General features: G+C 39.6%; 1 protein-coding gene across 3 annotated transcripts in view; it reads left to right on the top strand.

The window, feature by feature from the left end:
- The window catches only part of kcnh5b (potassium voltage-gated channel, subfamily H (eag-related), member 5b), a 266,042-nt gene extending 244,198 nt beyond the window's left edge, over window positions 1-21,844 (top strand). For all 3 annotated transcript variants that reach the window (XM_041813394.1, XM_041813393.1, XM_041813395.1), the window contains one exon: window positions 20,365-21,844. In XM_041813394.1, coding sequence (XP_041669328.1) covers window positions 20,365-21,462 — 1,098 coding nt within the window. In that variant the 3' untranslated portion in view covers window positions 21,463-21,844. The remainder of the gene's footprint in view (window positions 1-20,364) is intronic.
- The last annotated feature ends 4,491 nt before the right edge of the window (window positions 21,845-26,335 follow it).

Here is a 26,335-nt window from a genome sequence, read left to right as displayed (position 1 = left end):
AGACACTCCACCTACCCTTCCCTCCCCCCTCAGCCCCTCAGGTCTGTTTGTGTCGTACCATGAGACAGAGAGTCATGGAAACAAGCTGTTTGTGCAAATTATCCCTTTAGATGATGTTTACTAGTTTTTATTTCACACTGTACACTCAACAGAGACCAGTCCTGTTTAACCACTGTTTGCTGAGTGGTTTGGACGTCTCCTGAAGACTGTCTTGTTTTTCTTTACAAGATAAACGGACTGACTAAATGAGTTACTAACTGAGTGACTAACTGGCTAGCTTACTGAGAAGCTAACTTACCTAACAGTTAACTGACTAACTGACTGACTGACTAACCAGCCAAACAACTAACTAATTAACTCAACAACTTAATGGTTAGTTAGCTAACTGACAACCTGGCTAAGTGACTGAAGGACTAACTAACCAAGTGAATGGCTAAGTAAATAACTGGCTGACTGACTTATAAGCTAGCTAACCAACAAACTAACTGGTTAGCTAGCTCGCTGACTGAGTGCCTGACTTACTGACTGAAAGCTAGTAAGTCAACTAGCTAACTTACTAGTTAGCAAGCTAACTGACTTAGGGGCTGATTGACTGACTTACTGACTAACTAGCTAGCTAGCTAACTTAATAACTTACTCAACAATCAACTGGTTAGCAAACTTACTAGCTAACTTGCTGACTTACTGACTTATTGACTGACAAACAAGCTAACTAACTACTTCCCCAACAGAGTAATTGACTGACCAAATGACAAGCTAGCTAGCTAATGGGTTCAAAGGTTGAATGCTAACTAACTTACTCACTAACTTACTGGTTTGCTAGCTTACTAGCCAACTGACTGACTTTCTTACTTAACTGATTATATTATCAATAAACTAAATAATGACGTAAATAGATGACTAAATAATCACCTTAACAACTTCCTGTGGAATTTCATAATTGGGAAACTATCAAACTAACAGCTTTCCAGTTATCTACTTAACCTTTTTTTTTAATAATTTTAAAATATATATATATTCATAGCCCAATTAAGCGTATTTGTCTCAGCATTTTATTTTAATTTTTATTTAACTAATAATTTGAAGTTTTGTGTACCTCTGTTGATTGTAATTGTGAATTTAGAAAATCGTACTGATACACGAGGATGTTCACCTGTTTCTGTTTAAAATGAATTTTAAAAAAGTTTTTTAAAAAAAATGTTATCTATTTTTTGTTATAAATGAATGCTTGCTAGTCAGGGTGGAGGTTCACGTTCAACACTCCCAAGCCCAGGGTTTAAGAAAATGGACAAAAAGAAAAGAAAATAGCCAAAAAGAAAAGAGTAAAAACATGTCACTCTTGTGCAGCTTTGGTGCATCAAACAGATGCTTATCCAACAAAGCATAAATGCAGCCCAGAACACTGCTGGAACATTATTTGGACTTGAGGACGCTGGTTGTTATCCTGCACTGATAGTAATAACTGTGTTAGTTGAACTCACGTTCATTTGGATTCATGCAGTATCTCAGAGCAAACTTATCTAACTCTTATGTTTGTCTCTGAAATCAGAAGATTTGATCTCTTGCAGTTTGTTTCCTGCCCCGCTCTCTCTCTTTTCACTTTCTCTCAGTTACTATTTTTAGAAGCTTTATGATATGAGCTCCTTCAATGTCTGCCAGAACAGAGCAGCTACCCCCCCCCCATCCCCCCACTCTTGCTGCCGCCGCTCCTCTTCGCTCACTCATATTGTGATTTCATTTTCTCATTCATGTAGGATTGCAGTCAATAGTCAGATCCAGCGCACGCATCCAGTTTAGATCCTTTAATTCAGTCCAGCTATTGTTGTGTGAGCCAACTGAGGGTCTATCCATCATTTTGACTGCTGCTGCGTGTGTGTGTGTGTGTTTGTGAGTGTGTAACAAAGAACCACAACTCGACAAAAGGAATTTAATCAAGCACAGGACAGAGCGAGCCCACACACACACATATTACATACTGTCCTCATATTCACATGCACACACACAATTCCAGCTCCAGCATTGATTATTAAGCTTCCCACACCTATGCTTGCTCTGAGGTAATAACCCACTTCCTCCTGTCATGGTGACACATGCAGTGGCCTCATCAGTACCACTCGGCCTAATTGATTACTTGTGTATGCAGTTTTACAGGTTTGGCAAGAGTACCAATGAATAGACCTCTGTCTGTAGTTTTCATGCAGAAGTTTTTTTATATGATATGCTTTTGTGTTCATGAAGGCAAAGCCTTTATTTTATTTAAGCAAAATAAATAATGCAAGTCTTCTTTATATAATATTAATACTGAAATATAATGGTAAAATTTTGTGAAAAAGTATTTGACCACTTTCATGATTTAATTTATTAAGGGGAAAAAGCCATCCAAACCTACCTGGCCCTATTTGGAAACCTAATAACTGGTTGTTCCACCCTTGGCGGCAACAACTGCAAGCATTTGCAATAACTGGCAATGAGTCTTTTAAATCACTGTGGAGGAATTTGGGCCCACTCTTCTTTGGAGAATTGTTTTAATTCAGCTACATTGGAGGGTTTTTGATTATGAATAGTCAGTTCAAGGCCATGCCACAGCATATCAGTTTGGCTTTGACTAGGTCACTGTCTTGCTAGTCGGTGTAGGATCATTGTCCTGGTGCCTCCTCCTTCAGGATTTTCTTGTAGAGAACAGAATTTATGGCTTCATCCATGATGGCAAGTCATCCAGGTCCCGTAGCAGCAAAGCAGCCCCAGACCATCTCACTAGTGCCATCATGCTTGACTGTTGGTTCTTATTATGAAATGCTGTGTTAGCTTTTGTCAGATGTAATGGGAAGCACACTTTAAAAAAGTTCAGCTTTTGTCTCGTCAGTTCACAGAATATTCTCCCCAAAGTCTTTGGGATCATCATGATGTTCTGTTTCCGCAAATGTGAGACAAGTCTTCCTGTTCTTTTTGGTCAGCAGTAGTTTTGGCATTTAAAGTCTCTCTTGGATACCATTTTTGCCCCGTCTCTTTCTTATTATTGGATCATGACCTTACTTGGTCCATGAAAGCCTGTAGATATTTAGATGTTGTTCTGGGTTCTTTTGTTCCTGGATGAGCAGCTGATGCTCTTCTGGAGTAATTTCAGTGGCCTGGCCACTCCTGAGAAGGTTCACCACTGTTCCAAGTTTTCTCTGTTTGTGGATAATGGCTCTTACTGTGGTTTGTTGGAGTCTTAGTGCCTCAAAAATGGCTTTATAACCCTTTCCAGAATGACAGATATCGGTGACTTTGTTTCTTTTCTGTTCTTGAATTTCTTCAGATCATATGTTGCTTTCTGAGATCTATTCACTGCATCAGTGGTAATAGAAATTGAATACAGCCTGATCCTGGCTGGAAAAGATAAGTCCCATCTCAGATATCAAGGTTTACATTTGTGGAGATAAGATCACTGGTTCAGTGAGTGAACTGGTGAATTTCAGCAAAGTGCATTTATGACTGCATTTGTAATAGTTTAATATTTCCTAAAGACAGTTTCTTTTTTTATTGCCTAACCCTAACCCTCCAAATAAAACGGATTCAAAGTCACCAGTTAACATGGCTACCAATTAAAGCAAAACACCGTTACCACTATGTGCAGAAAAAGTGCTGATGTTGTACTCTGTTCACTGATTATCAGTCCCTAAAACAGATCCTGATGTAGTGATTGTGGATGTTTATTATACTAGTTTTGAGCTCAGAATCACCCTCATATTTACTGTTACCATGTGTGCAGTTTACATCCCACACATAAGAAGTTGTATACAGTCTGAGCTCTCTGATATGCCCTCTAGTGGTGTCTTCTAGTTACACACAGGCAAAATTATTGACAAGAGCCCTAATGAGGCAGCTGGATGCACATGAGAAACAACAAATATATCCCTGCAGAATTCGCTCTTTTTAAAATCTAGTGTCAGCTGTACCACTCAGGTAGGGTTACACTGAGAATGCAGAGTCTTGAAGGCTCAAAATCAGTTAGGTTTTGGAGCAAGATTTGGTTATTGCTGTTGCTAATGGACAGAACTCAGTTACTCCACTGCACCAGATACTGCTCATCTCCAGGGTATGTGGTCCTTTCATTAGGACTCCAGCAGCTGCCTCTGAGATATTTTTAAATTGCTGGTAAAGGATGAAAAATCATCTTTAAGTCCAAACTTGGACAACTGAAACAAAACAGGTAACCTTTGACTGCAGAAAGAAGCTACCCCTTCTCTTATCCATCATGGTAACCTCTGGCTCCAAAAACAACAGATAAGCAAATAACCAAACAAACAAACAGCTAGACTCAAGGCTATTAAGTTTAGCAGTCTAACAAACAACAGAACCAAATTTGGAGGTAAGGTGGCTAAGCAGTCTACTAATGATCTTGCCAAAGACCTAGACTGAAACTGCACTTAACCAAGCAGACTGCTTGAGGCTGTAAACACAAACATAGAACTGTCAAACATCTTTCAGCAATCATTACAATCACTGTAAATCAGAGGAGCATGACAGTAAAAATGGCTCAGTGCAACCTTGAGTCCCTTCATCAGCCACATGACCTCTGATCTGCATGTCACTCCTAATTTTCTCTTCTGACTTATGGTGAAAAGGGAGCATGTGGCACTGACTTTATTCACCACACTCAGTTGTTATTTAAGGTCACAGAGAGTCGTTGGATAGATAAAGATCATGTCGATGGTATAGACTGATTGAAGGAGTGACAGTAGCGATGGTGATGTAAAGCATTGATATGTGTAGCATCATTTTAAAGCATCAAACTCTGCTGACAAGCAGAGGGTGGCAAAGCTAGCATAGATGCTGTGAGAAGCCGTACAGGAAAAGACTGAATAAACCAGTGCTGTGTCCTCTTTTGAGGACGTGGGTGAGAGATGGATGTTGGCCAAGCTTACATCCATCATGGACGACCCTTCTCATCCACTGCATGACATGGGGGGAGGGGTTCCTGGCAGCTCCTTCAGCAGCAGACTGGCACCTGTCCCTTTAAGAAGGAGCGCTACTGCAGATCATTCCCTCCTGCTGCAGTCAGACCACATGAAACATTAAAATGGAAGTGTCGACCACCAATAAAAAGTGCAGTTTCTTTGCAATTTTACTGCAATTTAAATTTGTAACATTATTTAATTTTACGTTTAATGTTTACTAGGTAAAAAGTCACTTTATCAACACCCATATGCTACACACTTTAAGTTTTTCATAGTTTTAATTCTTAAGTTGTTTTATTTCTATTTTTGTCTTCTTGTATTTAATAATTGTGGCAATGTTTATTCTTTTACCTTTCTTTCTTTTACTCTTAACTGTGAACTTTTAAAATGGCAACATTTCCCTTAATAAGGTTTAATGAAACTTTCTACCTTATATCATTTTGCAGCTTAATTAGCTTAACTCGACTTGATTTATCTAACTTTGCCTAACCTGGCTGAACTTACCTAACTTATTTTAACCGATCTTAATTCATCTTATCTGGTTCAGCTTGACTTGGCTTAACTTAACTTACTTATCTTGGCTTTATTCTTGTATGGCCCCCCAAGTTAATCAGACATCTTTTGTAACCAATGGCGTCACCTCGGTGGTCATTAAAGAATAATCACAATTTAATACATTTCTGCATCAGCTGAACTTTTCAGACACCAGCAAGACATTTAACCAGGACATTTTCTGCTTTACCACACCTGCAGGCTCCTCGCTGGCTTTGAAACAAAAGCAATAATTCAAACAGTCACAAGAGGTTCATATCATGTAAATGTTAACAGACTCAGCTCATTTACGGTTTTCGAGCACGACTAATTCTGACTTTCTTTGGGAGAATGAACTCCTTTTAGTAGACGGTGAAGACTTCTGCTTGTCTGATTCTGTTTGTCTGAACTTTCCGGAGCAGACTAAACATGCTCTAATTTTGTCTGACCCGTCGTCGTGGTAACACCAGAGCTATGATAACTAACCCTGTTATTGTTACCACTTCTTTACCTGCATCAGCCCCTTCAGTTTCCAACCTCCTCCTTTAAATAAAAGCCTGTTCATTGATGTTTGAATTACATAATCATATAACTCAACCAGCCACATCTGTGTTTGGATCCTTTCTCCTGTTATTTGAGATGTTAAACGACGGCTTCCTGCTGCAAACCTTTATCATTTTACTTTATTACAGTAGAGCTGCAGCTAATGTGGGATAAAAGCAAAATACAGCCTCCCCTGCAGTTAGTTCATGTTTTATTAGTCGGAGTACTTTGTATAATTTACGTGGTTTGACGGACTGCTGGTTGGTGGCTGCAGATGGGGGTGTTTGGATGTGTTTCAGTGTGCTGAGCTGGCTTTGGCTTCATGCAGCCACACTACCCGCAATTACATAAATTCTTTTTTACATCAGAGCCTGCAGAGTAAGGCAAATGAACAAGGGTTTTGATTTTCTATCAGTCTTCATGAGTTAGGTAGGAGGAATCCCAGCAGGTACACCTTAAGCCAGCTGCAAAAAAACATGGAATCCCCATTAGATTCTTTAGTTAAATATCTATATTTACAGCAGAAATAAACAAGTTTGGAAGCTGATTCATTACATAAATATGAAATGAAAAATTCATCCCTTTATTGGTCAAATTCTCCTACATTTTCAGGCTGAATCATTGTTTTAATCATACAGAGCTGAAAAGTTTTTCAGAACTTTGGATAATTAGGGATGTGGTTGAGTGGACTAACAGGTGGTCACGTTGGAGTTGTTTCCAGGTGGCTTAAGGCCCAGCTGTGCTTCTATGTTTGTTTCTAGATTGGCCGATAAAGAGGGTGTTTCAAATATTGCAGCTGACCTCGGCTTTAGAAGCCAGTGGATTATGTTGCTGAGACTTCGTACATGTTTTTTTTAGGAATGTGTACTGCCAATTTAAAATGGCAAATTGAACACCCTTGGAGTTAAAATTAACACTCCATCAGGGTTTATATGGTAACTACAGATAAAGTGTAAATTAACACTTTAATTGTTAACCCTCTGAGACCAACGCTGTCGTATACATCAAGAAGAGACCCAGGTTATAAAATGTCGAATAACTTTTGAACTATAAATTGTAGCCACTTACTTTTTTTCCCTCTGGAAGCCCTCTGTTTTGCCGTTCTAATGACGCTATCCCCACTTTCGGAGCCCTTACCTAAGCTTTTCTAGTGAGCCTGGTGACTTTAAAGTGTCTTTAAAGATTAAAGCAACACCAGTAAATCCAATATTGAGCATCTTTTTGTCCATTTTTTAATCCATTTTTGAGTGTTTCCTCCACTAGCATAGCATTAGTGACCATCCTGAGTTCGCCAATATGGATATCACATGGTCTGTGACAACGAGTGGCTGGCTGTTCCATCTTCACGTCAGTGCATGTGTATACTCTTAGAAACTGTAGGAGATGGCCTGAGTGGATTATAATGGAGGAGAAGAAAGACAGAGAGCCTGTGATGTGGCCCTCTGTGTCACTGCAGACAGAAACTGCTTTGAGTAATGGCGCATAACCAGTCAATGTAAAAATGCAAGGCCTTTTTTCTAACACTGTGAACATTTTGAAGACTTTTTTTTCTTACTTGTTGGTCCCCAAGAGATAGGGGGACAAGTTCGTGCAAAAAAATAAATAAAACCTTTATTTAATAGTGGTTATAAACACTTCTCAGATGTGCCACAGCCACTGTCTGGTGGTAGAAATGCATCACAACTAAGCCTCAGTATAAATGATGACAATAAATCTCTGAATAGGTAATAGCTGCCTGGAATTTTCCATTTTTAATAAAGTATTGACTGTTCTGATATTTGTAAATCATCACCCATCCCCAGTTTTGTACTATTAGAGGAAGTATAAATTGTCTTTTTTAAGTTTTTTATGTTCATATTTGTTTTCGTGTCATCCTGCTGTAATATAGATGTAACATTGTGATTGTAAATGTGATAAACTAACATTTTTGCCTCATTTCCTTTTAATCCTTCACATATTCACAGGCCATTTGAATGTAATACTTGAGCTAATGCTGCGAAGAGCAGAACAAACTCCAGCCACATTTAAAGGCTTTAGCATGAAAATGCATTAAAGATCAGGCTGATTTCATTTAAATCTCAAGTATTAAAGCTTTTAAATGAATCAAAGTCAGACTTCACCTTTAGACCCCGTCTTTAATCCGTCTTAACTTCAGTCAGGACTTTAGGATTTATTCTTTATCTCTTTGATTAAAGCTTATGACTAATTTAATCATGAAATAGTTACACTTTCCTCTAGTTTATTCTTCCTCTTCTCCCTTTAACATCAACCCAACTGACTTTTTAGGCTCGACAAAGTCTAAACATTGAATTTCACTCATACATATTCATACTCTTAGTTCAAAAGGCCCCGATGTTGTGACTTTAGATCATTTAACTCGATGATGACTTGCTTGTTCTTTATTTTTTTTACTGAAACTGTGTTGAAAACATGTTAAATAGGATTTCTTCCTTAAAAATGAGGTGGTGCAGGAGATAACTGAATTGAATTTAATAAATAAAGGACAAAAAAGTGGATTTAAAAGTTCTGCTTGTATTTAGAAGTGTGTGGTGCTGTGAGAGAAAGTGATTCAATTTTCTGTTTCACTTCCCAGCATCCAATCTAAAATCTTCTGACCCCAGTGACCCCATCTCCTTGGTTATTTTTTCATGAACCTTTCTGTGATTAGGTCATTTTATCCAGAGAGAAGTGTAGGGGTGTAATTTTTCATTCACTTTTATGTCGCACACTTCAGGAAAAGATCCTTTGATTTACAGATTTATGGTAGTGTGTTAAAGAGCTCTGACACAGCCGTAATGATCCTGGAAACTTTCCAACCAAACTCACCTAAATGTGTTAAAAGTGCCTTTGTAGTTACCTTAAAAACCTTGAAGCTCGGCTTAATTCCTCATGTTGGATTAAATGAGAGTTTAAAGTATCATTTCCCCCCAGCTGCCTCCACGTCTGAAGCCTTGGCAGAGTTTAAGTGAACACCGGCGTCTCTTTGCTCTGATGGTCTGTGTTGTGTTTGCCGGTTTATCTGAATGTGACCCGTTACACAAACAAGTCACGCTCCTCTTTAATGGGCTCCTCTGTCATTCCTGCACGCCGCCGTGACGTTCCCTCAGCACGCTGACACACAGCCGCTTCCTGTCCGACGATTACGGTGATGAATGAGAGAGGGAGAGCGTTGCGTGAGCGCAGGCAGCTCCGCATAAACAACACACCGTCATCAGTGAAAAAAAGAGAGTGATTTCCTCCTCCACGGTACAGTGAAAGTGATGAAGGAGAGTAGGGGAAACATCAGAATAAAAAAAGTGCACTCAGGAAAAGAAGATTTACTTCCTCATGACCCATAATGCCAAGCAATAAATTGATTGGAAGCCACCAGAAGTATTGGGTTTAGTGAATAAACATGCAAATCAATCTCATCTTCCCATGATCTTTCTTTCTTTAATTCTCTTTCACTGTGTCTCTATTTTATCTAAAGGGTTTTCTCTATTTCTTCAGGCCAGTAAATTAAATTTTAACTATTATAGTTACAATATATGGACAATAGTAGTCATCTGCAAACATTTTTGATACATTCTGGAGAGCGCAGTGGCTTCAAGCATGGCAATACGACAGTTTGTGAACTTTCCTCCCTGCTGGATATTCCACAGTCAGCTGTAAGTGATACTGGAAAATGGAAGCATTTAGGAACAGCAGCAACTCAGCCACGAAGCCAGGACTGCATGCAAGCCTCGCATCATCAAGTGCAATGCCAGTCGTGCATCAGTGCCTGACCTCATTAATGCTCAACAGAATGAATGGGTACAAATTCCCTCAGAAACACTCCACAATCTTGTGGAAAGCCCTCCAAGAGGGTGGAGGCTGTTAGAGCTGCTGGTAGGGGAATTCCATATTAAAGTACTGAGACTGTATTTGAATACAATCGCATTACAATGCCTGTTGGTGTAATGATCAGGCAACCAAATACTTTTGTCCATATTATGTGTAAAAGTGTTTTTTTGGGACTTCACATTTTTTGATAAAGCTTTAAAAAATAAATGTAAAACTTTGTCATGTTGGTCATCAAAATATTTCTCTTGAAACAGTTCTGTTAGATATTTTTCAAGTAAAATCCATATTTTGTGTCTAAACACACTGGAAAAATTTTGCTGTAAACACGTGAAAACAGTGTGTGACTGAATTTTGGATTTAGACTGTTAGAGCAGGGCAAATATATGAGGCCATGACATCACCAGTCTTGATGGTGAAATACCCCGCCACCTAACACTGCAATAATACAAAATCACAGAGCAGTCCATCTCAGTACAGTCTGTTGTTAGCTAATGTCACTGCCTTCATTGAAAGTCAACAGCCAGCTACATGCTGTGTTTTTGTTCATTGTGAGGTAAATTTCCTAAATTTATCAGCCATGGTGGCCTACAGTCATTAAAAGCATCTTAAAAGAGATTTGTGCCAGAAAACAATATATTTAAGCCCCAACTTCTGTCTCTGCTCTGGCTCAGAGCAAGGCAGCTGGGTTCTTGTCGGACACATTTTTTTAATTTGAGATGATCATATATCCCATGAGTGGGCTTCAGCTCACTCAACTGACACACCCACACCATCCTCAAGCAGATTTTACTGCCTCATTTTTCATGATTTTGAAGCTTAATTTTATAAATTTAGCGATTTTTTTCATGGCTGAAATTTTTCCTGGTGGTTCATAACACAGTGGCCTATCATACAACATACCTAAAATAAAGATTTTTTTTATCACTTTACATGGACTTTAATGTTCGGGGTTTGAATACAATCCAGAAAATGTCATTTCTGACAGTAAATAGATGCCTTATTTAAACAGTAACTTTCTAGGGCAACTGATGCTTTTACTTTGTAGCTCCTGGCACTTTTGCTACCAATATAAATGAGAAAAAGGTGAAGTGTTAATGTTTGTTTTCACACTTACTAACTTTCAGATATACTGTACTTCATAGAAATGCTATACACTTAGAGGTTTACTGTGGCTACTGTGTGCTAAAATGTTTATTTGACAATTTGTACATGCTTTGTTTCCTCTCCAATAGTAAAACAGCAACATAGAGCATAAATATAATGTTAGCCTACGAGCTAGCATAATACAACCTGGCAAAAGGGAATGTAGACTTATATATTGGTGGCATAAGAAATCAATTCTTCTCTCAGGCTTCAAAGGCATCATTTAAGTTGTCTTGAATGTACTTTAAGATATTGACAAAAAGAAGGTGTGATCTTAAGGCTTTAATAGAAATGATAAATCATTATCCAGGCAGGTTAAATGACAGAGTACTGTAGTCTCTTTGATATGGCATAATATTTCCTCTTTCCTCTCTCCTTCTCTCTACGCAGATTTACAGTGTATAATGTTTTCTATTTCACTCCTCGCCTCCAGTCAGAATATCACGGCCCAGCTCAAGTAAAGACATTACTCAGCCAAACTCCCGTTTCTGTGTGAGACCCTAAATAAACCCTGACACTCCGCTTCTGCTCGCCTCCTGAATATTTAAACCTTCCTGACATACATTGGGCCTGCTGGTAGACATAATGCTGCATTTGTTGTGTCTCTAGCTTGTGCTCTAATTCAGAGTGAGGGATTTTTTTGATGCTGAAACTCAGTTTGTAGTTGAACCATCTTTATCACGAGAGCTTTGGAGTCTGAGATATAAATAGATCTTTGGTACTGCCGTGCACACACAGCTGTTCGAGGCTATGAGAGTGAAACACAATTGTGTACATCATTCTTTTGTATAATTATACTTTCTGTTATGTGTTTTTCTTTTTCAAAGAAAGTGAGTCTTATTAGATAATCATGTTGGAGTATTTGTAATTATGAAGCAGCATGATTGAACAACTGCTCCTTGTAGCTGAAAGCAGTTTTGTTGGCACTGAAACATAAACTCACAAAACTGGAATATCTGAAAATGAATACCTCACCTATCACCTTACATAGTGTATAGGCATAAAAACGCTGCTTCCTGTTAAAAAAAAATTAACCATTATGTAAGACTGAAACCAGTTCTCCACCAGTTTGTTCGTGTTTCATGTCAAACTGCATGAACCCGCCGACTCTCTGGCTCAACAGAAGAGAGGAGCTTCCCTCTTCCTGCACATCACACCTGTTGAGGCAGTAATAAGAAGAATCACAAGTCCAGGAATAGCCTTAAAGCCATGCTCTTTTTCTCTGCCAAGAAACCACTGGTTTGAAGTCCCATCAGCCAATTAGTTACTTCCACCTAGTCTCAGGTGTGAATCAGATCCAAACTTAGATTTCCTGAGTATTAACTAGCACCAGAGCTCAGAGTTCTGTGCTTGCTATGGTCATGTGGATGTAAATGATGATCTTAGCAGCCTAATAAATCTGATGATTAGATAAGTCTGTAAAATAAACTTCATATGCTTTATAATAAGGACAAAAGATGTGAAAGAAGATCAAACATATTTCTTGACCCTGATTAATGACTGTAGATTTTATTAGCATGCATGCTGCCACTGGACCTTTACAAACAACACATTATATCCTGGTATTAGCTGCATATTTTCAGTGATTCATGTTGAAATGATCTCATATTTGACCAAATGTTATACAGTATGGTTCATCTTTCAGATGGTCTTCGTGTTGGGGGTTAGCTATTCCCTTCCAGACCCTGCTTGTTATTTTTTCTTACCATTAGCATATGCATCTATAAATCTGCATAAGAGGCTCTCAGGAGAAAACCCCAGGGTCCTCATGGGAGATCGAGGTGAACTTTGAAAAGGGCCACATGGACTGAGTGCACATCAGCTCTTAGATTAACAACCACAGTGCAGAAACCAACAAACTGCAGAGCTGTCGAGTGATGGGGGGCTGGGGTTTTAAACATGCAAAACAGCTGTATATTCAGCTGCACGGGCATGATGATGAATTTCTGTTTATTACAGCTGCACATGCATCCTTTTAAAATTCTGATAATATTAGTGCTAAACAACTTTTTTGATAGTCGTAAGGTCATATATGAGTTGTGTTTTATAACATTAGTTCAAGGCATGCTGCATGATAAAAAAAAAACAACAAAAAAACAGAATATCAAAAGTTTCCATCTAACCAAGTTTTCGCATCATACTTCTCTGAGGTAAATTGTAGTAAGGATTTCCATCCATCCATCCATCCATCCATCCATCCATCCATCTATCTTCTTCCACTTATCCAAGGTTGGGTCGTGGGGGCAGCAGCGTAAATCAGGGAAGCCCAGACTTCCCTCTCCCTGGCCACCTTGTCCAGCTCTTCCCGGGGATCCAAAGGCATTCCCAGGCCAAAATTTTGTCCTGTGCCTACAGATTCTATATTTTTATGCCTCCCTGGCTACAAAAAAGCCAGGGCCAGAGGTTTTATGTTTTCATGTTGTCTGTAACTATTCTTGTATTTAATATCTCAAGAAGACTTTGCAGGATTTACTTCAAACTTCACTTGTGAACAAGACCCCAAGGTACTTGAACTCCTTATCTTGGGCAAGGACACCCACCATACTGGGAAGGAGAAATCCACAGATTTCTAGCAGAGAATCATGGTCTCAGACTTGGAGGTGCTGGCACTAATCCCCAACATTTGGCACTCAGCTACAAACCACCCCAGTGTATATTGGAGGTCCCCGGCCAAAGAGGCAAACAGAATCATATCATCTGCAAAAAGCAGAGATGAAATTCTAAAGTCTCCCAACTGAAAACCCTTCTTCCATGGCTGTGCCTCGAGATCCTGTCCATAAAAAATCACAAATAAAATCAGAGATAAGGTGCAGTCCTTGGGGAGGAAAACACATAATGGGAATGTGTCCTACTTTGTGTGGAGAATGTGAACACATGGTGTCAAGCTTGTTAAAAAGACAGTTTTGGTTGATTGTTCTCCCACTTGTTTGGCCTAAACAAATGAAACTCTGCAGGACATGGCAGTCGTTCGCCCACCTGGGATCAGCTGACATTTAGCTGATCCCAATTATCGCCTCCCAGCTCCCCCAGCCAATCACAGCTCTTTCTCAACACGGCGGTGTCTTTAAATATGACGTAACTCTAACTAATCCCTGCTTGTATTAATGCTGATACACCACGCTGCTGCTGCAGGCAAAGCTTAACCTCCTCCACCCCAGCCTCCTCCTTTATAGCATAAAGCTTGTTGCACCCTCATATTCAGATTCGTGCTATTCTGGATTAATGGCTTTTGAACTAATTTTACTGAATTCAGTACGCATTGACATGAATAAATCCATCCTAACAAAATGAAGAAAACGTGTGTTAGCAGCAGCATTTGATATTGCCTTCTTTAACTTTATTGTAAATATAGATGGTAAGTGATCACAAAGGAACAGTTAACTCTATTGTGAATCACTGATTACTTGGTATACATTTCTATTAAAAACTAAACAACTCAGCAGGAGAAAAATCAAACTCAAGTGCTTTCACTGCCAGAAAAAAATTAACCTTTTGATTAAGTCACTGCTGGTACTGTGATATTATTTAATTTATTACTTAAGTCCAGTTGGTGCCCCAATCTTTCAGTGTTATTGTGATGAAGTTTTTTTCTTAATCACTGAAGTAATGGCATGGAGTCATCTGGTTTAACTGTTAGTATTAAATTGTTGAGTCAAGTGGATCATGAGGAGCCATTTATCCATCGCCTCTCTTTGGTCTCACTCGTCAGACCCTGATCAGAGAGCCATTCAGCAGCATTACTCATAACTGTGTTACTCTCTTCATGTGTCACACAGGACAAACACTTCACATCGTGAATGAGGTTCCGTCTGTGAGCGCTGGCTGCTGAGGAGACAGAAGGATGGAATAATTGGGTCAGCAGAAATTAGGCTGAATGTGAGGGATGAGTCAGGTCTCTCATCCTGGTGTGGCGTGGTCAGGGCGTACGGAGATGTAACACGTGGAGATGTGCCAACTATTACTGCAATGACCACCATCTTCAGAGTAAATAACAGAGTGTCTTACATATCAGATAGAATATTTTTTACCTCAAAAGAGCAGAAGTAGTGACAGCACACTTTAACTAGGGCCTGGAGACATGGGGCATTGTCCTGGTGCAGGCCTGGATGATGGCCATCAGGAGACCAGAGCAGTACAGGACCAAGACTGATGAAAGTGACGAGTCAAAGTAACTGACCTGACCTAAATGACTTAAGATAGGTCATGTAAAACAGGGTCTGAGATGATGTTTGACCTCAATAAGACAGTATCTGGTGTTTGACATGAAGACCCACAAAGAGCACCTCTCCAGGTCTGGATCTGCTGAAGAGCCTGCCTAGATTCACCGTTAATAAATCCAAATCAAGCAAAAATGTTGACAGCAAAATAATCGATTGTTGTTTTAAAGTTTTGCAGTCAATCCAGTAAATTAGAAATTTTCTAATGCTTGTCCAAAGTGACTTGCCTATGATATGTTATTCCATTTACTTTTTTGTTAGCTTTAGGGAAACCAGTAAGTGGACCTTGAGAACAGAATGCTTTGTAAAGACTTTGGGAAAAAGCCAGTAAAATTGATGGGGTGTAATTTGCCAGTGGAGCATGTATTAAAACCAAATGGCTCTTGAGGACGGGACATTTTTGAGAGCGACTGTGTGTGTATGTGTGAATATGGAAATAAACTTTGTCCGGCAGGTTTAATGTGTACAGTTCTATTTCCATCTTGTGAGTGTCACCGTATTTCAGGAGCAGGATGATGAGTGGTCCGCTGTCCTGTTTCTGTCATTGTTGCCAGTAAAATGGACAGAATCATACCGAAACTAGAAACATATAATAGGACTTACTCCAATGTGTCTGTGAGCTGACACCAGGCTGAGAACTCGTGCAGTCGACAGGATGGCGACTTGTGACAAAGCTTCTAGTGTGACTCAGTGGAACAGGATAGGGTGGTTTCAACAGTCCTCATCCCAGGTGGTCAGTAATGATGCTTTTTCACAGGAACCCCCATCTGCTCACATCTAGGCATGTTTTCTTTCTTTATGACATGTTGGAAAGGTCTGTTATAGGTTACTCCTGATGTTCTTACACTTTTCTTGGCAACGTCAGTTTCAAGGTACCTTCAGTTCAATCTTTTCCTTTCTACCTGTTGCACATTTTTAATGTTCCCTTCAAAACAATGGCTGGGTCTGTTTCAGGGTACCTCTCTGCATTTTTCAAGGTTTGTTTTCTAAACTTAAGAGAATTTTCAATAACTGTTTAAGGTTCCCTTTAGTAAGTATCTCCTGCTTTGTTTACAACCTTTACAAAAAGTAGCAATGTCTAATGTGAGGTACCTTTAGCTATTTGTTTCCAGGGTTGTTCCTTAAATTATTGAAAATCGGTAATGTCAGGGTTAAGGTACCCTTTAGTTTGAGTTTCCAGGTTTGTTTACTGCCATAAAGACCACTGTTTGTTGGAGGACTGTTTTAATTTACCCTTATGTTTGTGTTTTCTGATTTTTTTCACTACTTTTAAAACAAATGGATGGTCTGTGTCTTCGTACGTTTTTAGTTTGTATTTCGAATTTTTTTTAATACATCTTAAACAAGAGGCAAATCTTGTTTTAGGGTACCCTTTAATTTGTGTTTTCGGGTTCATTTACAGTATCAACAAGTGGCAATGTTTTGGAGCCCTTGTGTTCGAGTTTCATGGTTTGGTGACAAACATAATGACCAATGTTTTGGTAAGGTCTGTTTTCAGGTACCCTTTGGTTTGTGTTGCCAGGCTTGTTTACTACACAATTAACAAGTGGAAAGTCTGGTTGAAGGTACTTGTTAATTGTGTTTAAAGATATTCACTACCTTCATAACAAGTGGCGAGTATGTCCCCTTTAGTGTCATGCTTTAAGATATTTACTGTGTCTACAACAAATTGAAAGGTCTGTTTTAAGGTACCGTTTGGTTTGTGTTGCCAGGTTTGCTGACTGCATTATTAACAAGTGGCAAGTCTTGTTTTATGGTACCCTTTCATTTGTGTTTTCAGGTTTATTGACTACATTATCAACATGAGGCAATGTTGGGGTTTTGGAGCCCCTTTGAGTTTTAATGGTTTGTTGACTACCATTACTACCAATGATTTGGCAGGGTCTGTTTTAAGGTACCTTTGGTTTGTGTTGCCAGGTTTGTTTACTACATTATTAACAAGTGGCAAGTCTGGTTGAAAGTACCCTTCAGTTTCTGTTTCCATGTTTATTACTACATTATTAACATGTGGCAAATCTGGTTTTAAGGTACCCTTTAGTTTGTGTTTCCAGTTTTTTTTCTACTACATTTATGGTAACATCCATCGTCTGTTCACTTAAGTGTGCCATTTCAAGTTAGTATCACCTTGTTAAGTTGAAATGTCTGATTTAAGGTTTTGTGTAGTCTATGTTTGCAGGTTTGCTTACTACCTTTGTAACAGCGGGCATGTCCAGTTTGAGGTACACTTCAGTGTGTCATCAGGTTTGTCATATATGTACTTTTTTTTGTTTTTACTTGTTGCAAGGTCTGTTTTAAGGTACCTTATCCAGTACATTTTAAGGCTTGTTTTCTTCCTTTCCGATATGTTTCAAGGACTGATTCAAGGTACCATTTTAATTCATGTTTCTGGTGTTTTGTCTTGTTTGAATTCCAGGCAGCAAGGTCTGTTTTAAGTATGTTTCAGTGGGTCTTTCAGGTTGTTTCACCACGGATCTGCGTTGAGGTGCATTGTCATGTATGACTTGGTTTCTGGCAGTCATTTTTGTTACATTTTGCACGCTTAGCAAACACAATGATTTTACAGCATCTATAGAAAGCATCATTTTATACAGCCCTTGCCTTCCACAGTGCTGTTCAGCTAGAGCAGCTGTCTGAATGCTTCATATTACTGCAGATGTGATTGTAGAGCAGCTCACGCAGAAGCTTACCTAACCTAAGGGCATAAGCATTAGATTATCACAAAACGCTGTTATTTTATGATTTTGGTATTAAAAGGCTGAACAGATGTATCAGGGCGTTCTGACACAAAACACCCAATTTGCTATTATAACCTCTTAATTTATTGAATGTAATGAGGTGTCAATTATGCATTCAGCCAGAATCAACACTGCTATCACTACACTAAAAATGAAAGTGAAATGACATTTAAATTGACTGTAATTTCATTTCTTTCCAGTATTGAGAAATAAGTGGGTTCATTTTTACTGCATCAACAAATTTAATAAGCCTCTGTAAAATTTCATGAATTCCCTCTAAATTCCTTATTTTGGCACTTTTATAATAAGTGATACATCAGCTCCTTTCAGCTCTTTTATTTCCATTGGCATTCATTAGAGTACTTTCTCTTAAGCTCATGATTCACTTCCTCTTAACCTTTGCATTTTAATAAACATAAATCCTTTTAGCGTGCTTGCTTCAAATGACACTTTTAAAAATTCAAATGTGTAAAGAAATGTAAAATTAATGCCTTAGCGAGGCCACCCAAGACAAGCACTGGAAAAATGAAGGTGTGCATTCAGCCTAGAAGTACTCATCAGTATTTCTGCTCAGAAGTCTTCAACAATGTGCCGTTTTGACATTTCTGATGCATTTTGGTGCCCGCCATATTAACTAGAAAGGACAGCAGTACCTGAAGTAAATTCAAAGTGATATTTAGTCAATAAAGGTTCTTCATATTTGATCCCATCATATCTCATTCATCAGTTCTGTGGAGACAGACTCGTGTTTGATTTATACACAAAGACAGGCGAGTCATTGTTCTCTTTAAAGATGTGACAGAGCACAGCAGTGCTAACTTTCCTGTTACTTTGAATCAAATCATGCTTGTTGTTGTATTTAATTAAAAGTGTTAATGTTCCAGGTGATGCCTTCAGGTAGCCGTGGAGGTTTGCGATGATTGACAGGGTGTCTCCGTCTCCCCTTCCTCATATGTGCTCTTCTAGCTGAGAGCACAGTTTACTTGGTTTGGCTCTGGAAGCTCTGTGCAGTGGAGGTTTCATGAAAAGGAAGTATAGTTGGATGACTGAAAGGAGTCCAGGAGGTAAAAATGGTCCGTTTGGTGGATCATGGACGCAGAAAGGTGGGCGACTCCTTTTCTTTCCTGCTTATCTCAAACATTGACTCAGCTTGCCATCTTTTGGGAGAACTGTCATTTGAAGGAGGAATAACATTTAAATCTGCAGTTGGATGGCTGCTTGCCTTGCGGGGATTTCTGTCATTCCCAGTGTAATTAGTGTGTAAGAGGAGCCAGGAGAGAGTGGCGCCAATACGGCTGAATAATACAGGGGGAGGTGTAGGAGCACTGATGGATAATTTAACACGAATATCCAGAAGCCAGAAGTACCTGACTGCACTGCAGAGGGAAAATGACACGAGAAACTGCTAAAGTAGAGAAGTTAACCCATTTGTGCCCAAATTTTTCTTGGTGTTTCACTGCATACAATAATGTAAAATTGAGTCCCATATGATAATGCTCTGTGGTTATTTTCTCAATTTTGTGTTCTCTTGTCAAGAAATTCTTATTTGAATAAGTGTCAACTATTGTTAAAAGTGTTATTAATCTGTTAACCACTCAAAAGTCACAGTTACCCTGATGACCACTCAAAAGTCACAGTGTTACTCTGATGACCACTCAAAAGTCACAGTGTTACTCTGATGACCACTCAAAAGTCACAGTGTTGCTCTGATGACCACTCAAAAGTCACAGTGTTACTCTGATGACCACTCAAAAGTCACAGAGTTACTCTAATGACCATTCAACAGGGACAGCTACTCTGATGACCACTCGACAGTCACAGAGTTACTCTGATGACCACTCAATCGTCAGAGGCGTTATTCTGATGACCACTCAACAGTCACAGAGTTACTCTGGTGAGCATTTAAAAGTCACAGAATTACTCTGGTGACTACTCAACAGTCACAGAGTTACCCTGATGACCACTCAGCAGTCACTTAAATAAAATAGAATATTTATAATTACTTTTATTTTATTATATTTTATACCTAGTTTTCCTGAACTGGATTGAATTGCTGTGCCTTGATGAAGTGGTTTAGAAATTTAACAATGTCATGTGACAGGAAGGTCATGGCAACATGAATTATTTTTCGAAGCTATCTCTTTGCATATAACTGATAGAATACTTTATAAAATTCATTTATGGAAGGGAATCATCATCAGTCATGATCGTTTCCAGTTAGTTTCAATGGGTTGAGACAGAGTGACAGATTTCCATAATAATAAATTTTCTTTTTTTTTCTGACAGTGGTAAAAATAGACTTTATCTGCAATCATTAATGTGCTAGCTCAGCACGGAAAGGCCAAAGAGACAATTATTATTCATAGTATTCATATGAAATTATAAGGGATCTGATAAGCACCATGTTGTTATTTCTCTGTGTTTCCTCTGCAGATAATTTTCCGCAAGATCAGTGAGGTGAAGAAGGAGGAGGAGGAGAGGCAGCGGGCGAAGAACGAGGTGCAGCTTACCATCCCACAGGACCATCCGGTCAGGAAGCTTTTCCAGAAGTTTAAGCAGCAGAAGGAGCTTCGCAACCAGGGGGCTGCCTCGGCCTCGCAGGTAGACCTGGAGAAGAACCAACTGCAGGTGGAGCAGCACCACCACCAGCATCTGCACCCCCACAACCTGCAGCTGGGCCACTCCAGCCTGCAGCACTCCCTGCCGCTCAGCCTGCAACGGCCCCACTGCTCCCTGCAGAACGGGGCCCCACCTAGCAGCAGCGTGCTAACCGTGTCTCAGGTCACGCCCATGCAGTGCTCACTGGCATACAGCCAACCGAGTGAGCCCCCCGCCAAGCAGAACAACTGTGACATCATGGAGCTGCAGCCCAGTGCTGCTGGAGGGACTGAAGAGCAGACTGTCAGGCTCAAAGTCAGCACCAGCCCCGCACTGGCGAAGCCAGCTGTCAAGGCCAGCGGCTGGATGCGCCTGAAAAACAACATGGCTCCAGTGGAGGCCAAGAAGGAGGGGCTGAACAACGTCAAGGCTGTTTCTGTGGAGATGCTCTCCCAAGACGGGAAAGGTCAGGAAGCAGGAGGGGGTGGGGATGTGGAGGAGGGCGGGGTGTCAAGTAATAACCCCCTGCGTAAGACGGACTCCTGTGACAGCGGCATCACCAAGAGTGAGCTGCGGATTGATCGGGCAGGGGAGGCTAGGACCCCTGCTGCTGTCACCCCCCTCCTGCACAGCCCTCTCCCAGGAGGAGCGGGGTCCCCTCACCCATTCTGCCCCATCCCAGAGCAGGCCCTTCAGGCGGCGCTGCACGAAACTCGGCTCGAGCTCCGTGGGGACATCCAGAGTCTGGGGGGCCGCCTGGGCGCCCTGGAGAGTCAGGTAGCTGAAATTATCAAACTGCTGTCAGAAAAAAAGCGGCCGAGCACGCTGGCGCCGACGGCCTCCATCACACCAAAAACCAAAATACAACGTCAGGACATCTTCACCGTTTCCAGGCCTGTTTCTCCAGACTCGGAGAAGGACGACGGGCTCTGAAGGAAGCTTAACCAGTGGTGTGGAGAGAGTACTGGGAATACAGTGATCACGTGGCACCTTGTTCCACTACGATCACATTTATCAGATCAAGGATCACTCAGTTTTTGGGCCTCCAGCTCCATCAGATCCACTTACACCACTGGTGATGCTAACAAACTGTCTTCTCTAACATTTGCACACAGACTTTTATCTCCAGGTCACGTTGGAGCCCAGACTCCACAGAGACCTGGACCTGATTTTTCTGATTGTACATACCTCTCTATGCATGTCCAGCTGGATTCTGGCCTGCCAAAGAAACAACTTAACATACTTATTGCCTGTATATTATGCAGTTGACTGCATGCAAATGGAATTTAAAGACATTTTATTGAGCTACACTGTACATATGAATATTTTTCATTGATAATTTACTATGTGGACATTCAGGGTTTGCATACTGGTAGCACTATAAACATTGAATAACAAAAGGGTTTACTGGCAAAGGAAATGTGCATGAATAGAGAAATAGAGAGGTACTTTTTTGCCTGTGAGACGATTTAGAAGCTCTCACCTCGCCCTTTTGCCCACATTTGCGTTTTATATCAATTAGTGATTTTCTTCTCATGATAATTTCTATTTTTGATTACAAAAACATTTTAAGTTTGGTGTCCAGTAAACCCTTAAATGTTTATTTTGTTAGACTCCTCCTTGTGTCTATGCATCGCTCGGGTACGCCGCTAGAATATCCTGAATACTATACCCTTGTTATCATGTTGATGAACGAAGGATTTTTCTCCCTCCTTCCATTCCTTTGCATGAATCAGGGATGGCAGAATGCACTTTGGGTAAAGCTGGGATGACGAGAAAGCTTTGGGGAAATAACACGGAGTTTAGTTCACATAAAAGTCCACTCAGCACAGTGACATGTAATCCCACAGCCCCCGGCACCGCACACGGCAGTCTGAAGCAGCCAGCATCGCTCTGAATTCCACTAAGCTTCAAGCTCCAGTAATAAAAAAAATAGAATTTCTTATATCAGTTTTCTAAATCTGCATGCAAAGGAGCAGTTTTATGCTCCAGGTTGCAAACACATAAAAAGATACATATGTGCGTGTAAGCTCTTGCACACTTCATACATACACATGCACAGTGTGATGACACCTCTTGATGTGAAGCCCGAAGGTCCGCGGAGGCTTCTCTTCACAGACAGCAGATCAGTCGGCTTTGTCAGAAGTGAAGGTTTCAGGTCTTTAGAGATTCAGATTCAGATCTGTTCCAACTCACTCTACACATGACACACATAGGATCATGTTGAATAAAGCAGAATAATAGGAATAAAGCAGATCACAGATGTACAGTAGCCATCATGGACGCCTCCGATAGGTTAAATAAGAGGCATGGTAGAAAACAGGACAATGTTTGGGAAAATAAACGCAGATTAATAATCTAGAAGCCACACTGGATGTCTTTATTTGTAGGTGGATTTGGCACAGTTGATTACACTGGACAGTACTGCGATTCGCAATTGTAGTAACAGTATAAAACATAAATTATGAGTCGACTTGCTTGGTTATCAAGAAAATGCAAAGTATAATGATAGATTTAAAGTGTGTGTTTCTAAAATCTAAATATACAAATAATCAAGTAGCATTAAAAAAATGAAGTTTTACAGCAATACTTTCCAAATAACTTAAAGTTTGTCATTTTTGAAAATAAAGGTACTTCTGCAAAGTGAAATAGTGTCACTATTGTAAACGTGAAGGCCTTTCTGCTGGTTTTTTATGTAAGCCTTTTAAGTACTACTTAATACAAAAATAACTGTAGCCTTGTATACAATTACGTAATTGCACAGCCTGAAATTGCAATTGCAATGAGATAAGCTGCACTAGAGGTGAACAGGGTTGGTTGTCACACTTTTTACTCCAGAGTGAATTGCTCATCATCATAACATCTTTTCCGAGACATTACTACATTAAACTGATGCTTAAGGTGTTGTCTTGAAATGTGTATCCCTCTCATTTTTCAATTTTTTTAAACAAAAAGGTAATCAATGATTAAAAATACTCTGACACATTGTAACAACCAACCCCATTACAGGGATGTTTGTCACATACTATGGGGTATTTTGTCACAATGTTGTTTTAAAGGGGACATATTTTACCCTTTAAAGACAAGTCTATAGTGGTCTCAGAGGTCCCCAGAACATGCCTGTGAAGTTTGTTGCTGAAAAAAAAAAAAAACACTCCAGAATTGGATATTTGCATGTCTAAAAAACTTGGCCCTGCTCAGAATGAGCTGTTTCTGTGCCTGTGGCTTTAAGCTTTAATGAGCTGTCTGACTCCGCCCTTCTCAGGAAATGGATGTGGCAGAGGGTGGAACTTTCTTCCAAGCAGGGAGGGCCAACTGAGCCTGGGGGCGGAGCCAGCTCCCCACTTGACATCATGAGGGGAAAATCTGAAAACAGCTTGTTGTAGCACACATTTTCTGAAAGGTGGAGAAAGGGGGGGCAGATTTTTCTGATACTTGATGGGATTGTGGACAGACCAGGGGCACATGTTTAGTTAGAAAAGCCTGAAAAAATGATTTTTGCATAATATGTCCCATTTAATGGGAAAATCTTAAAAAGAAGGTAGAACTAAATTTGGGCCTACCTATAGCCACGTATTAAACAAAACAAATAGGCCTAACAATAATAGCCTACTCAACTATGCTACCAAATTTTCTATCATGTGACAACCAACCCCAAAGCAAATGTGACAACCAACCCCAACTGGAATTTCTTGCTAGCATCAAGGCTAACAGTTGTCAAACAACTAAATTAGTTAGTTAGCCAACCACAATCTAAAATAAAATGTTCCTTTCACATTTTTTTAAGAGTAGCATTTGTTTTGTTATGAACCCACTGTGTAAAAGCCTAGAAGAAAAATACTGAGGAGCTGAAAATTTCTAATTTAAAATGAAAAACACAAAATATCCTCTCACCTTAAGTTTTGCTAAGAGAAGACTGTGTAGGTAAGCTTTGGTCCCAGTTCTGGAAATTTCTAAAATTGGGAGACAGCACCCTCTGGAGATATGAGTGTGACAACCAACCCTGTTCTACCCTCACACAAGAAAAGTGTTGCACTGTTGCTCACGAAAACAAAAATAGCATGAGAACAAAAAGAAACACTGAGAGAGAAATTAGATCCATCTTCAAACCTGGATAAACTGGCTGTAAGCCGACTTACGTTTCTGTAAATTACTGTCATGGCTCTCAACCAAATCCAAACTGAAATTACTGTCTGATCTCACACAGTGCTGTCTTAAAACAAATATTGTGTTTACTGATGTGTTGAATGAAAGTTGGTGGGTAAATAGTCAGCTTTATGTACTGTTATTTTTCATAATATAGTGTGGTAGTTTTGGTAAACTCAACCCACACGATGCCATTTTTAGTCTTCAGTACTCCCCAGTAAACCCCCTATCAAACTGAATTTGAGCATCTATTTTCCATTTTGCTTTTAATCTATCATGATTTTCACCTCGGCTCTGTTTCTCTGCTGTCAGCAGGCTGGAAAATGACGAACATTAATAACTTTGTAATGCTAATTGGCATGAAATCCCACCAGTTTAGACAGGAGATTTCTGTCATGGTATGCTAATCACGTTTCTCTCTGGAACATTTTGGAAAGAAAACAGCTTTATGGCTTCTGTTGTGCAAATGAGAACATTTTTAGTTGTACATTCCCTGCATATAAGCCTGTTTTCTCTAACAACCTGCCTCACAGTCAGACTGGGAGTCTCCCAGTTTGGGCCTTGCTCTCTCTCTGCTGTTGGTCTCTGAGCAGATCTCCTGTATGGATCAGGGGTAAGTGCCTTGCTCAGGGGCGCATCAGCAGCAGATTGAGACCATCTGAAGGCGAGATGGAACAATTATGAGGGTTTCCATAATGGCTACATGACACACAAGTCTGCTTCATATCTCTTAATCTCACCGACATCTCACTTATTTATGATCATGCAAAGCTATGCAAAATTTGATTCTCTGATGGATTTTGAATACTCCATGTTATATAGTGTTGATAGGAAAGCCAGCTGATTATTGAACATTATGATGAGAGATTTAGGGTTTGTTTGCTTGTGTAGATAAGATAAAAGTTGTTTATATCCCCCAGAATGTGTCACCTAAATGTCCCAAATGATTGGTTGCAAAATCTAAATGTAATGCTTCTTTTTTCCTGGAACAATTCAGAGAAAAGAGATTAAATATTTTTGACCTTGATGAGTTTCCTGTTAGCACCATTAAAACTTCCAAAATAAGACTTACTGAGAGGATGCCCGAATAACTAATGAATTCATCCACCTTTGCATTGGTTAGCTAAGCATGCTAATTTCTCACTGTTTCCTGCTAAATGTTACCAATGCAGATTTTTGTTCAGCAAAGTTTGACCTTTGAGACAGAAATATCCTTGAATATTTTTGTCTCCCCCCAGCATACACTTAAGGCCAGACTCTCCAGCTAATAATCCTTATCATTAAATAGTTAAAACTTTTAAAAAGTAAAATAATAGAAACAGATTCCCTGCAAGAACTCCTCAAATTTTAGCATGCGCATTTGCCTCCTTGTTAAGTTTCCTAATTATTAAATCTTTATACTTATTCAGGAAATTGGCCAATAAATTTTGCTTGCATTATTTATAGATATTTTTACTCATTACAACTAATGCTGGCATTTTTTTATGCCTGTATTATCTTAGAAAAAAGACACATTTATCTTGACTTGTTGGATCAATGTTCATTGCGGCTAATTAGAAAATTTTCACTAACAAAGAGACAAATTTACTTGATTAGATTTGAGTTTCTGCACTGTTGAAGAGTTAAAGCTGTCTTAGAAACAGAGGCAGGGCAAAGTTAA

The sequence above is a fragment of the Cheilinus undulatus genome, linkage group 18 (genome assembly GCF_018320785.1).
Source record: "Cheilinus undulatus linkage group 18, ASM1832078v1, whole genome shotgun sequence".
NCBI lineage: Eukaryota > Metazoa > Chordata > Actinopteri > Labriformes > Labridae > Cheilinus > Cheilinus undulatus.
Note: the sequence above shows the minus strand (reverse complement) of the source record. Positions and strands in the feature narration are given on the sequence as shown.